The 12,760-nt window shown below is 44.5% G+C and overlaps 1 protein-coding gene across 2 annotated transcripts in view; it reads left to right on the top strand.

Annotated features, from left to right (window-relative positions):
- The first annotated feature begins 140 nt into the window (after window positions 1–140).
- Window positions 141–12,760, top strand: part of ARID4B (AT-rich interaction domain 4B) — an 85,723-nt gene continuing 73,103 nt past the window's right edge. For both annotated transcript variants that reach the window (XM_084284548.1, XM_084284547.1), the window contains exons 1-2: window positions 141–422; window positions 1,379–1,441. In XM_084284548.1, the coding sequence (XP_084140674.1) occupies window positions 1,436–1,441 (6 nt within the window). In that variant the 5' untranslated portion in view covers window positions 141–422; window positions 1,379–1,435. The remainder of the gene's footprint in view (window positions 423–1,378; window positions 1,442–12,760) is intronic.

The following is a 12,760-nucleotide window of genomic DNA, read 5'->3' as shown; positions in this document are numbered from 1 at the left end:
ATTTCCGACGCGGCGGCCAATGGGGCCGGGGGGGGGGCGGGCCGTGCGGGCCGCGGCCCAATGGAGGTGGGCGGGGAGAGGGGCGTGGCCCGGCCCGTCCGGCCGTCAGTCAGTCGGGCGGTCGGTGCGGGAGGGGGAGGGGGAGCGAGGCAGGGAGCGCAGCGCTCAGCGCCGCCGGCTCCGCGTCCGCGCCCGGGTGCGGGCGGCACGGGGCGGCCCCGCCGCGCGAGCACAGCCGTTGGCGGAGCGGGGGCCGAGGGCGCCCGACGGGGAGACGGAGCCGGAGCCGCGGGCGGCGGCAGCAGCAGCAGCAGCAGCAGCAGCAGGAGGAGGAGGAGGAGGAGGCGGCGGCTTCGCCCCGTTCCCTTCCCTCCCCCCCGCCGCGGGTCGGGGGAGTCGCGGGCGGGCGCCGCGGAACAAAGGTACCGGCGGGCGGGCGGGGGGCGAGCCCCGGGCCCCGCGGCGGGCGGCAGGGGGGGTGTGTGTGTGGGGGGGGTGGGGGCGGTTGTTTTTCTGCGCTCGCAGCGCGGCTGCGGCGGGACTCGGCGGCGGCGGGGCGAGGGCGATCGGCAGCCGCCTGCTTGTGTCCCCCCCCCCCCCGTCCCTCCCGCTCCGCTCCGCTCCGCTCCCTTCTTTTCTTCTTCTTCCTTTTCTTCCCCCCCGCCCGGCCCCCAGACGGCCGCGGAGTTGCGGCTGTTGCTGCCGAAACTCCGTCCGCGGAGTCAGCGCTTTGCTTGTATTTGGGGAGGGGGGGGCACGGAGAGGAGAGGAGAGGGAGGGGGGGGGGAGGAGCCGCCGCGATCCGGAGCCGCCGCGATCCGGAGCCGCAGCCCCGTACAAAAGCGGCTGCACCCCCCCCCCGTCCCCCCCGTCCCCATGTCCCCCCCCATGCTGCTGCCCGCACTCTTCCTCGTACAATGGAGGCAGGGCCTCCCCCCTCCCTCCCCTCCTCCTCTCCCCCAGCCGCCAAGTGCGGGGGTCCCGGCGCTGAGCTCAACCCCCCCCCCCCATCCCCTCCTTCCCCTCTCGGCAGCGGGCGGGGAGGGGGCTGCGGCCCCGCGGGGGGCGGCCCCGAGGCCGTGCTTTATCCCCCCGTTCCCCCCCCCCGGCGCCGTGCGGCGGGTTGTTGTTGTGGCAAGTTTCTCCTCCTCTGACAGAAATGGCGTCAGCGGCGGCGAGGCAGCGGCCGGGGAGGGGCGCGGGGGGGAGCGGGGCAGCGGCCGCACCAGGGCTCGGGGAGGGGTGGGGGTGGGGGGGGGGCTCGGGGAGGCGCCCCCCGCCCTCCCTCAGCCTCCCCCCCGCGGCCCCCCGAGCCCCCTGAGGCGGCCCCGCCGCCCCTCCCCCGCCCGGTGCCTCAGCGCTTTGTTTTAAATTCCAGGTCCGGCCTCGGCCGCGCAGCCCCCGCCGAGGCTTTTTACCGCAGCCTGAGCTCATCATGAAGGTAAGGCGTGAGGGAAGTGTCCGTGGGGAATGGCCGCGAGGGAATGGCCGTGGGGAAATGTCCGTCTGTCTGTCTGTCCGCCCAGTCCGTCCCGGGGTGCCCCCCCCCCCTCAGTGGAGGAGGACATGGCTGCCTGGCTGCAGCTCGGGAAAAGTCGCCAGAGTTTGGCTGCCGGGCTGCGGAGGGGACCGGGAAGGCTCAGGAAGGTTTTGTGCCCTGTCCGGGTGTCCCTTGCGGTGCCCACAGCCATCGTCGCAGCTCGTTTTTTCCCCGAGCCCTTCTCCTCTCCCATCTCCTTCTTTTTCCTGCGTCGGGCAAGTGCTACAGGAAACAAAGCGTGTCAGCCCCATAGCGTGATCTGCTCTGTGCCAAAATGGACCTGCGTACCCCAAAATAGTTAGGAAATAGCCGGCCTTTTTGTCATTTTGCTGAGGATGGCTCACCTGAGCTGCTGTTTGTGTCGCTGTGCCCCCCCCCCCTCCCAGGATCTGTAATTCAGCTCTGGGTCTGGGCTGCGGTAAACCTTCAAAATATAAACCCTATCGAAAGCAATTGTTGCAAGCCTGAGATACATCATCTCATCGGTATTTTTAATATAAAAGAGCAGTCCGTATACGGGGGCTTGCACTGTTAGAGTTATGCTACTGTCTGTCAGCGAATCTTACGTAAAATATGTCCTAAAAGCTGTGTTTACAGCTGGAAATGGCAAATGATACGGATCGTTTTAATTTCTAGATGGATCGGAGTTGCTGAGCAGCAAGCTAAGTCTTTCTATAGAGCTCTTAAAGGTTCAGCATGTGTGTTGTTTTTTTTCTTCCCCTTTCGTGACTTAATGACAGTATCTTTTAAAAAATCAAGTTTTAATTGCTCTCTATGCTTTCTCTTAAATAAGCATTAAGATCTAAAATACTGCACATCTCTTCCTCATTAAAAGTAAACTGTATGAATTTGCAACAACAGGCTGTCGATGTAGTGTGATACGGAGCTTTCCAAATGTGGCTCGTTGCCTGCTGGGGTTGTAGGAGATGGAAGCAAGAGAAATAGGAGGCAGTATAGAGAGCTAGAGAGCTTTTTTTTTTTTTTTTTTTTAAACCTCGGAAGGAAAAACACTTATTTAAATGACAGCTAAATTTGCATACATTTCTAATATTCTTTTTTCCATGTAAACAAATCATACAGTTACCATAGAGATTAGGCTCTGATACTCCGGTTATAGAGCCGTGTAAGTGTGGATAGGTGGATGGGAGGATGGGGAGGTCGGATCGTAAGTGGGAATACAAAGTGTTCTGTGAGATAGTGATAGCGCCCCACTTCAGGCTGAATTGAATGTGTAGCAAATGCTCAAATTTTAAGTAACATGCAGAAACCTGTTAATACAGTCGTATTTAAGGGGAAAAAAGGGCCCCAGTGTACTTATCCTTCTGTAAGATTTCTGCTGTTGCTGCATTTTTATTTATTTTAAAAATCTGGACGATTTCTGCCACGGTATTCATATGCTGATTTTAGGTCCATGATTTTTGTAATTTGTGTGTAGCATTACATTTATGTATGCTTGAGATAGCTCCAAGTACTTTATTTACTGTGCCTGCTACTGTTAACTGGGGTTAATCTGTAATTCATTACATGGAAACTGTATTTACTTGTTACGATGAAACTTTTAATGGCATCATAGCTCAAAAGAGATTTCTAAGGTTCAGCCGTCTTTCCAATACCATTTTTTAAGATTTTGGGAATAATGCAGTTCAGCATGACTTTCTGCCTGGCTTAAATTTGCAATTAATTTGCTAAGCCTGCAAGGATAAAAGTTAGTCCAATAAGAAGCAGCAAGGGAGAATGCTTAGGAAAATTAGTGGCTTTCTGTTGGTATCGCACAAAGTAACATTGACTGTATTGGATCGAGATACTGTTTAAATATGGCTGTGCTTTTGTGTGCCTTTTTTTTTTTTTTAAAGTTATTGGAAGAGTATTCCTCAAGGACACTTCAGCACACAGAGAATTTAATGCTTTAAGGCCTGGTTTTAGTTTGAGTCTGTTGGCTGCAGACTGTATGACCGAGGCCCCGGTTTCGTTTGGTGCCTCATCGTTCTTTCGGGTGCTGAGGGTGGTGTGTCCCAGCGCACAAAGTGTTAGAACTGGGCTCCTTCTCTGCGTCTTTGTCTCTGTGGGTGAACTTGAACACCTCATGTAGCTTTACTGACTCATTTTTTCAATCTGTGTGCTATAGATAGAATGTTTATCATGCTTTGTAAAACACAGCGAGGTATATTTAGGAAGAGTGCCAAGTCGTACTGATGGAAAGCTGTAAGTCACTTGTCATCTCGCCTTTTGGAACCCTCTGAGACAGCAGAGGGGCGCTGCCTGCTAAGCCATTGCCACCTCCAAAGCCGCCGGCATAATTGTTCTTCCAACAGTAAGCCAACTTAATTCAAGTCGATAAAGTCCCTTGTATAAATTAGTAACTTTAGCCTATTACACAGGCCTTCCGTGGACTGCAAAGACCATTTGGAGACAGTCTTAAAGTATCTTGAAGTATATCTTGCAAGGAGTAAACAAATCTTGGGAAAATCATGCATGTTATTGTGATGCTCTTCTAAATCTGGCCTTTTCTTGCATTAAGTGCCTCTGATAGTCATTAATACACTTGTGTAGATAACAGCTAGGACGACTGATTTTTTTTTTTTTCTTGTTAAACTTGGGTACCTTCTGCATAATGTCTTTTTGCGTTGTGTGTGCTTTGGAAGCTTGCAGAATCCTTTTGATTATTTAAAAACTAATTGCGTGCCATCAAATTACTACCTACTAAGTAGATTGCAAAGTGCATATAAAAACATTATTATGGTTTGTTTTTAATTTTTTTTTTCCTGAAGTCAGAAAATAAATTCCAGGAAAGCAGAGTCTTTGCTTTTCAAGAAAGAAACACATACAAACTCAGTTTCGATCATCATTTGTACTTAACACTAAATGTTCATGAGATTTTTTAATATCTACTGCAGTATTTGCTTGAAATTTAAATATGTGATTGAAGGCAGTATACTCACTGTAGTTAAAAAGTTCACTGCTGACTGGCAATAAAAATAGTGAACGTCACAGAAGCTAGAGCAATACACTGTAAATAAAGTGATCTGGAATGATGGCTTAAATGTTTTTAAGTTATTTGCGCGTTAATGTTTTTCAGTCTTCAAAGTACGAAATATTAGTGATGGTAGATATTTCTGTGTTGTAGCTCTAGGTGTTTCTGAGTGCATGTGTCATGCTGATAAATGAAGGAAGCCCTGTGTACAGTTCGTGGTGTGTTTTCTTGTTTGTTTTCAGTTCATTACGAATTTACATTACAGTGGTATTCCAAGTGACCACTCTATTGCTACATGGAGATCATTGCTGCACACTGTTGCTGTAACCACTTTCACTTAAAGCCAGTCGGTCTGCTGCTCTTGTTCTCTGCCAGTATGGCAGAGGGAGGACAAAAGCAATGTATCTAGTACATTTTTCAGTCTTTAATTTCCAACTTGGAGTGTGAGTCACCTGAAAGTCCTGTTGCTTTTATGCAGGCTGGAAACTAGTCGTGGAAGGTGGTGACCTTTCACTTTCTGGTTAACTATTTGAATTTCCTCAGAAAAGGGCACTTACAGAGGGAGGAGTCAGTACCATTAGAGTAGTTCTTGTGTTGGAGGGAGGAAAACAGGTAAGTCTGAAGAGGTGGTTTTCCCCTGTCGCTTGTTTTTGCACGAGGAAAAATGATCTTAAATTCTGTCCTGATGTTCCAGTTTGAACAAGTGATCAGAGGCAGTTATTGACTTCCTCATGCTTGCATAATTATGTAGAAAGGAAAGCAAACACCACTTGCACCAAGCAATTACAAGTCACGTTGGAATAATCTAAGCTATTTTGAAATTGGATATTTGCACTTTTGAAATGCTAATCTTAGTATATTTTACAGTGGCTGAACAACATGGAAGTCTGGAATTCAAATCTGCGTGTTTAGTGTGTGTCTGTTCGGTAGTTGAATGTGTTGATAAGGACTCCAAAGTTAATTAGACTACCTGGTGGGAAAGAAGGCCGTTAGACCGAGAAGACCAAAGTTGTAATAAACTATGGCAATGGGAGAAGTTGATTAGCTTGTATTATTGTCTTCTAACTTGGTGAAGGGTTTTTGGATCAACAGTCTCATAGCAGCATAACTACTGCATCAGGATGCTGTCTAAGAAAAATGTTAGCAGACAGAATAATGAATATGCAGATCTCCGCTAGACATTTTAGGACGCTTATTCAGTGTTGTACACATCTAGTGCAGAAGTATGCTGTGATACACATGGTATGTATTTTTCAAGCAATTCTGCATTGTAGTTGAGAGGTCTTTCAAAACAAAATGCAATCTTTTTGATGTATGATGCCTTACAAGCACTGTCAAATACAAATACTCGGTCTGAATGTTTCACTGGTCATGTAACCTGAAAAAGGGATAAATTCCAGAAAGGTGGACGTGATGCATACCACTGCTGCAAACTGGATGCAATTTTTTGTTCAAATCCTACAGATACATACCATTTTTTTTTTCTTTTCTTAGAAACAAATGGTTTTATAATAGGCTGAAAAATAAAAAATACGGAGCGTTTCAGATCTCATTTGGAAAAGGTAACGTAGATTTTATGGGAAGATACAGAGTCTAAATTTCCTTGGCACCCTAGTGTGATACAGAGCCGTCCAAATGCTAGATTGTTTATCAGTTCTGGACGTACTTGGAAGTGGTTAACCCATTGTGAAATGCACCAGTAGCTTCTCTGCAGTGGTACTTACTATAATTGGCCTTTCAGCTATTTTTACAAAAGTGCACAAATCTAAGTAAGTACGGATCTCGATCTGCTCCTGTCTGAAGTATGATTCAGGTCACAGCTGGGAAATGTTAGTGAGCTGGGGTTTGTACTGCTGCTTGCTTTTTAGTTGATACGCTTCAGTAACAAATATTTCTCTTCTGCCTTTCCTATTTAGCACTTCCAGGGCTGTCCAGTTACTGTGCTTGCTACTGCTCTCTGGATATTAGCCTGTGCAATGGATTAGTAAAGACTTTTAGGAGGTTTCAACAGGCCTCCAGGGAAATAAGGAAACCTGTTTAGCCCTATGCATAAAGTAAATATTTAGTGATTAAAAACGTGTTAGAACAATTATTTAATAGGTTTTTGATGTAAAATCATACATATATGTAATTGGTTAATGAGAGGATTTTTCAAGGGATCCCAGTATGGAGAAGACTGCAAGCTACTTCGATATTCTATCCTTGACAAGATGGCTATTTTCCTTCCGAATAATAGTTTGAAGCAGGGAAGAAGTTGAAGAAAGAGCTATTGTGTGTATTGTGTGCTTTTTTTTTTTTTTTTTTTTTTTTTTTTTAGCTTGGAGGCCAGCGTGTAAAGCAGTCTTGACCTGTTTAGCAAGAAGTGTTTGTAGGCAAGCTCTGGAAAGGCAGCTGGGAGACTGTCAAGGCAGGGTGGTGGAGGGTGTTGCTGAGTTGCCTGTGGAGAGCGAGGGCTGACGCCCCCAGCCTGCGTTACGTGCGACCACCGTGCACCAGCGGCCTCCCGATTTCGTATATATTAACCACAGCTGCATACGGAGCCCTGCTGTGGGCTTCCCTGACCCCGTGGGGAGTACCGTTCAGGCTTCTCTTATAAGACCTGTAGGCATCCAGAACTCCCAAATGATGTTGCCTTTGTGGTGACTTCTGCAGACCACCCTGAGTAGCGTGCTCTTTAGAGAGAGCGCTCATCAGTCATGATTTAAGCTAACTGTGATGCAGACGTACCAGCGCTCTACACCTCTGTTGTCGAGCAGATCACACCGGTTGGACTAACTGGTGATTAACACGAGGGGTTCTCAGGCAGCAGAGCAAGCCTGAGCTTTTTCTTGTTGTTGAATCTGTTGGTTAGTCCTCTAACAACCTACCCCAAAGTTTTTGTTTTCATAAGCAGTTTGCCAAATTAAGCTTGTACAGTCAGTGAAGGAGTACAGTCTTGTCTTCCTCTTCCATTCCTGACTGTTGATTCTTGCTTCTCTTTGTGCCAGCACCATTTGTGTGGTCCTGAGGTAGACGGAATCAAACTGAAATTAACAGTCAAGTATATATACTCCTCAGCTACAGCAGCATGGCCTGTCCGTTCCCTAGCATTTGGACAGAGGAAGGAGGGAGAGGAAAGCAGAAGTGCACCCAGACTGATTTGGAGTGGCTTAAACTGCTTGTGAACACACCTTCTTCCCCATCCATCTGCCGAGTTAGCAGTTCGTAGTCACGAGGCTAAATGTTTTGTAAATTGTCTATATGTGAAATTGCCATAGAGGTTTCTCTAGGCTTGCTTACTAGCTAGAACAGTGCGCTTTTCCAGAGGCTTAAGTCCATGTTTTCTAGAAGCTGTTGAGTTTAAAAGACTAAATGGAATTGGTGATGTGCTTTGAAGGTGATGAACAAAACTTAATTTTGCTATGATAAACACTTGATGTCAAGTTCAGATGGGGAGGTTTTAAGTAGAGTTAGAATTAGACACAGAAAGAGAAAATATTTTAAGTCTTTTTTTTTAGGAAGCCATCTTAAGCTTTACTTCCCCTGTCATGTCTGTTTCTCCCTCCTCCATTAAAAGTTCTTATTCAGTGCTTGGAAAAAATATCATTAATAATAGTGTCTTTTTTTCCTTTTTTTTTTTTCTCCCCAAACTGGAGGAAGAGTTGGTACATGATTTCCTGCAGAACAAGACCTAAAAAAATATTGAATTCCTATCCTAAAATTAAATTCCTATTCCTAAAGGTGATAATCTTCAGGGAACTAGCATCTATGTTAATACATCCTGACAATAGATATTTTTACCTGCAGAGGGAAGGTTGTGCTACTCATATTCCAAATAAAAACAGTCAGAAACAATAATTTGAGGAGAAATTATACCAGTCTTACTTTGATGAGAGAATGAAAGTCAGGGTTTTGGTTCTTTCAATGTTAAGAAGGCCTGTATATTTGTGGTGGGTTACTGGAGACTCGGTGATGGTCAGGAGTTACGCCAGTGGGAGATGGTAAGGGTAAGTAGGGCATATGACACCTTCTGCTTATTACCAGAAACTTGATGCAAAAATTTGGACATTTAATATTTTATTTTTTGAAGAACTGGGGTTCTCCCTGAGCTTTTGTCTCAGATCCTTCCCCCCTTCCCTCTTAGACCCCCTTCTGACACGTTACTGTCCATTGTTTAGTCTGGTCCTTCTAAGGGCAGCGAAAAGTAATCTGACTTCAGAAAAATTTTGGTCCAAATGTGTCCGATAGGAGCTTTCAGCTGGTAATAAATAACATAATAGGGAGTGATCTTGCTTGTTTGTTTTTCACATTCTCTTCTGATCTGAAAAAAATGTTTCAGTTTGTGGCAGGGCAACCCGATCCACGGTGATCATTTTTTCGTTTAGATTTCCAGCTATCTTCTCATCAGGAGGCTGTTAGTGCTAAATCCCTTATTTGTATATTTAAAATAGTCCACTTCCTGTTTTCTTAAAGATAAACATAGCATACGGGCTTCTCAGGTCACAAAAAATACTTAAAATTAATTTATAATGGTGGAAGATAGACCTCACAGTATCTCGTGTGAGTGTATCAGTGAAAGAACATTAGCTTAATCTTTGTTAATGCTGTGACGCTTGGATTAATATAACTTCTCTTTCTGTGAGAAATAATAAAGGGTTGAGACGTTTTGGAAATCAGTAGATGTTACACTTGCATTTCAGAATTCAGGAATTTCTAATGGAATATGTGTTTTGCTGCACTGCTTATTGAAGATAGATGATGCTGTAATATTAAACGAATGTTGCCCAAATTCAATCTCTAAACTCAAGAGATAATATATAATTTTATTTTTTTTTCCTTCCACAAATATTGAAGTGCTTTTAAAACGTAGCAATAATTTTATGTTTCCTATTTCATATCTTCATAAGGTTGTTGTGCTAGCTGGGCATCAAAGAAAATAGTGAAGTACATTGGCATAAGTAACACCACATTATAGTTTAAAGATTGGAGTATGATATGTACCAATGCATTGCTGTCTGGAACAGAGATGGAGAGGGAGAAAAAAATTCCACTTGAAGTAATTTCCCTTTTGTGGATGCAGACTCATTCTGAGGTGTCCTTGCAGAACTTTATACTGACAGTCTGCGTGCATTTACCTACAGGACATGATTCGGATAGATTTGTGATGTTTGTGTCTTCTCTGTGGAAATGTCATGCCTATTTTCTGCTATGTTGGACAGGTTAGAAGACATTTAAATTTGGATTCATTGCTTTACTTACAGATTACTAATACAGCTTTTACATTCCTAAAAATCACGGAGTACAAAAGATGATGTTGCCTGATGATGGACAGTGTTATGTACGTGGGCTGGAATGTGAGAAGTCTATTCTTGATCCATTGTGGAATGGGCTGTTGGGGCTGTTGTTTTAACCATGTTCCCTGGAATAATTTAACATTAATTTCCAGAAAGTGTTAGTGTGGATGCTAGATGTCTGTCTGCAGTAAATCAGATTTTATTTGTTGGTAATTCTTTGGCTGTTGAGCTGATATTCTGATTTTGGTTTACTTTGCCTCATGGTAGCCAAAATGTATGGATTGCTGTTAAACAAACTTCATGGTATTAAAATAAATCTCTTACTGATTTCATACATTGACTTTTCTTGGGCAAACCAGTGTATATATTTCCATGTATACACTTACTGGTGTGGGGCGATTCAGGTTTTTAAAGGCAAGTGACCTGAATGGGTTACTTTGCATTCCATATAGCGAGGAAAAATCTGTTTTGATGACAGCGTAATAATAGTGTATCAATGAAAAAGAGGTACGTGTATATCCCCCGAGGAAAGATGTTTTTTCTCCATTGGTAATATATATGGCATTAGTAGTGCCTAGATAGCAGTTCAGGTGCTAGTTGGTCATCTTTTAATGCGAGGAAGGCTGGGTTTTGCTAGGGAATATACACACATAGAGATGTTTGTCTCCCTTCAGTGTCACTGATTTCAGTTCAGTGAAGTAAGTAGACTTTTAAGTACAGTTTTGCATTAAAATAGAGAACTATCTTACCTGTTTCTGACTGGAAAAACTTGTTGTGCAACAGCACTTAACTGAATATTTGCAATGGTGCAATAAAATCTTAATTACGGCCTGACAATAACTATCAAACATAGCATCTATTATGCGGCATAAAAATCTTTCACGATCCTTAAGCTGGTCCGATGGAGTTGCTCTATGTGTGAGCAGTGTATTTACTCAGTTGGATTTCTAAGGAAGCAAATCAGTTTTTGTTGTTTTGTGAAAGAAATGTCAGGAGAAAAAAAAAAAAAGGCAGTAAGCTTCGGGTGCTGCCCTCCACGCGGCTTCGGATACAGTTCCAGGTCTTTGCTGCCTACTGCTTTAGCTGTATCTACATGTCCTCATGCTGCTTGTTCAGAATAAAACTGGAAGAAAAAAAACCCACAACACATACTGAAATACCGGAATGCCATCTGCAAACGCCCCGTGTTTACAAGACAGCTCCTTGGTTTCAAAGGAAGCGCAGCGTCTTGCCTTTTACCTGGCGGTTTGTCCTCCCGCAGCTGCAGTGCCCGCTGACCCACCTCCCGGCCCAGCACCCGAAGGAGGCTGTGGGCACGTGCCGATGGCTCAGAAGGGCCTCTGCAGACCTTGTAGCCAGGTGTGCCGCTGCTGGCAGCGGTGATGTGCAGTGTTCCTGCTGCGAAAGCAAAGACAAGAGTGGGCAGAGCAGTCCCACGGTACTGCAGGAAGATCAGGGCTCTGGGCCGTGTGTTTCAGGATTTCTCTCTCACTCATTATCTTCCTAAGCTTGGGGAAAAAAAAAAACACCACCACTGCTTGTTGTTGGTCATGAAAGTAATTAATAACAGTTTCATTGAGGTACATCACTGACAGCGTAACCCGTGGATTTGGCAGGCACATGGGTGCTTTACTGGTGGGCACTGCAAGAAAACCACGTTGGCCCGGGGACCTGGTGGGATGCCTCCCCTTGAACTCAGAGCACAGAGTAAGGTTTCATGTGGGCAGCAACAGTAAAAGTGTTGAGATGCAGTAGACCTGGATAGACTATTTTTCTCTTTCACTTCAGTAATCCTAAGTGTTACTTCTGGAAAAGAGGCTAAAAAAAAAAATGAAGGTTTTAGTATAAGAGGCTTAAAGACTTTAATAAATAACTGGGCTTTACAGAATAGCTTCAGCACATTTGAAAGCAGTGAATATAGTCTGATATCACCTGTGCAACTTTAAAAAAAAAAAAAAAAAAAAAAAAAAGTACTCCCTGTTCCTGGGTATGTCAGACAGTTTTGTGGAATCGTAGCCAGGATCTTTCCTTAAATAGCCCCTCCCTGGAAATGGCTGCCATTAGTCACAGGCTCAGCCAGCTGAAGATGTTTTGGAAACAGGTGCAGCAATGAGTAGCCAAAGAAGCTCTAGCATTCTGGGTAATTAAATGAGATAAAAGGTATGAACCAAGCACTTAGTGTTCTTCAGCACATGGACTTTTGAAAGGTAACCTCACTGAATGCTAGCTGCTAGCATACCCTGTTTGTACAGCACTAAGATGGAATTTTTATTTTCTGCGTAGCACACTTGTATCTAAGAGATGTTAAAGCTATTCAAAATTATGCAGCACTTGATAATTCTCTTTTAAAACTTGCCTTCAAGTGGTTAATTATTTTTCTTTTTTTAGCGTCTGTGTTACTTTTAATGTATGCGTTCTTGGTTTGCTACAGGTATTTCACCGATGGAAAGTTCTTGAAAGGATTTTCAAGTAGTAGGAGTTGGACTGGAAAAGCTTGCACCTCTGATTTGGATATTGCTTTGTTGGTTAGATCTAGTTTCTTTTTAAAACCCCCAGCCTCCTCTCATGAGCCCAAAGCGTGAATACTGAACTCCTTGCATTTAGATGGAGAACTTCCTCTGTCTGGAAGACAAATGCTGTTGTGGGGAGGTTAATATTTTAGTTATATCCCCTTACCCGTGTAAAATTGCACTGAGTTACATATTTCTTCTGAAGAAAGACACGGACTTGACACTTATTTCTATTGGTACAGGTAGAGTGGGATGTGCAGGTAACTTGTATGGCTTTGTACTTCCTGAAGCCATACCACAGACCTTGGCAGATGGATCTGAAAGAATCATTTGATTTTCCAGTAGAAGGCTCTTGTACTTACCAAATTTACCACTTTTTTTTTTTTTTTTCTTAAGATAAGAACCACTTGAAAGACCACTGGTACTGATACAGGTCATAGCCTCCATGGAAGGTTTAAGCCAGTGT

Source organism: Netta rufina (genome assembly GCF_964035555.1).
Source record: "Netta rufina genome assembly, chromosome: 3".
Lineage (NCBI taxonomy): Eukaryota > Metazoa > Chordata > Aves > Anseriformes > Anatidae > Netta > Netta rufina.
The sequence above is the reverse complement of the archived record's forward strand: the minus strand, read 5'-3'. Positions and strand labels throughout refer to the sequence as shown.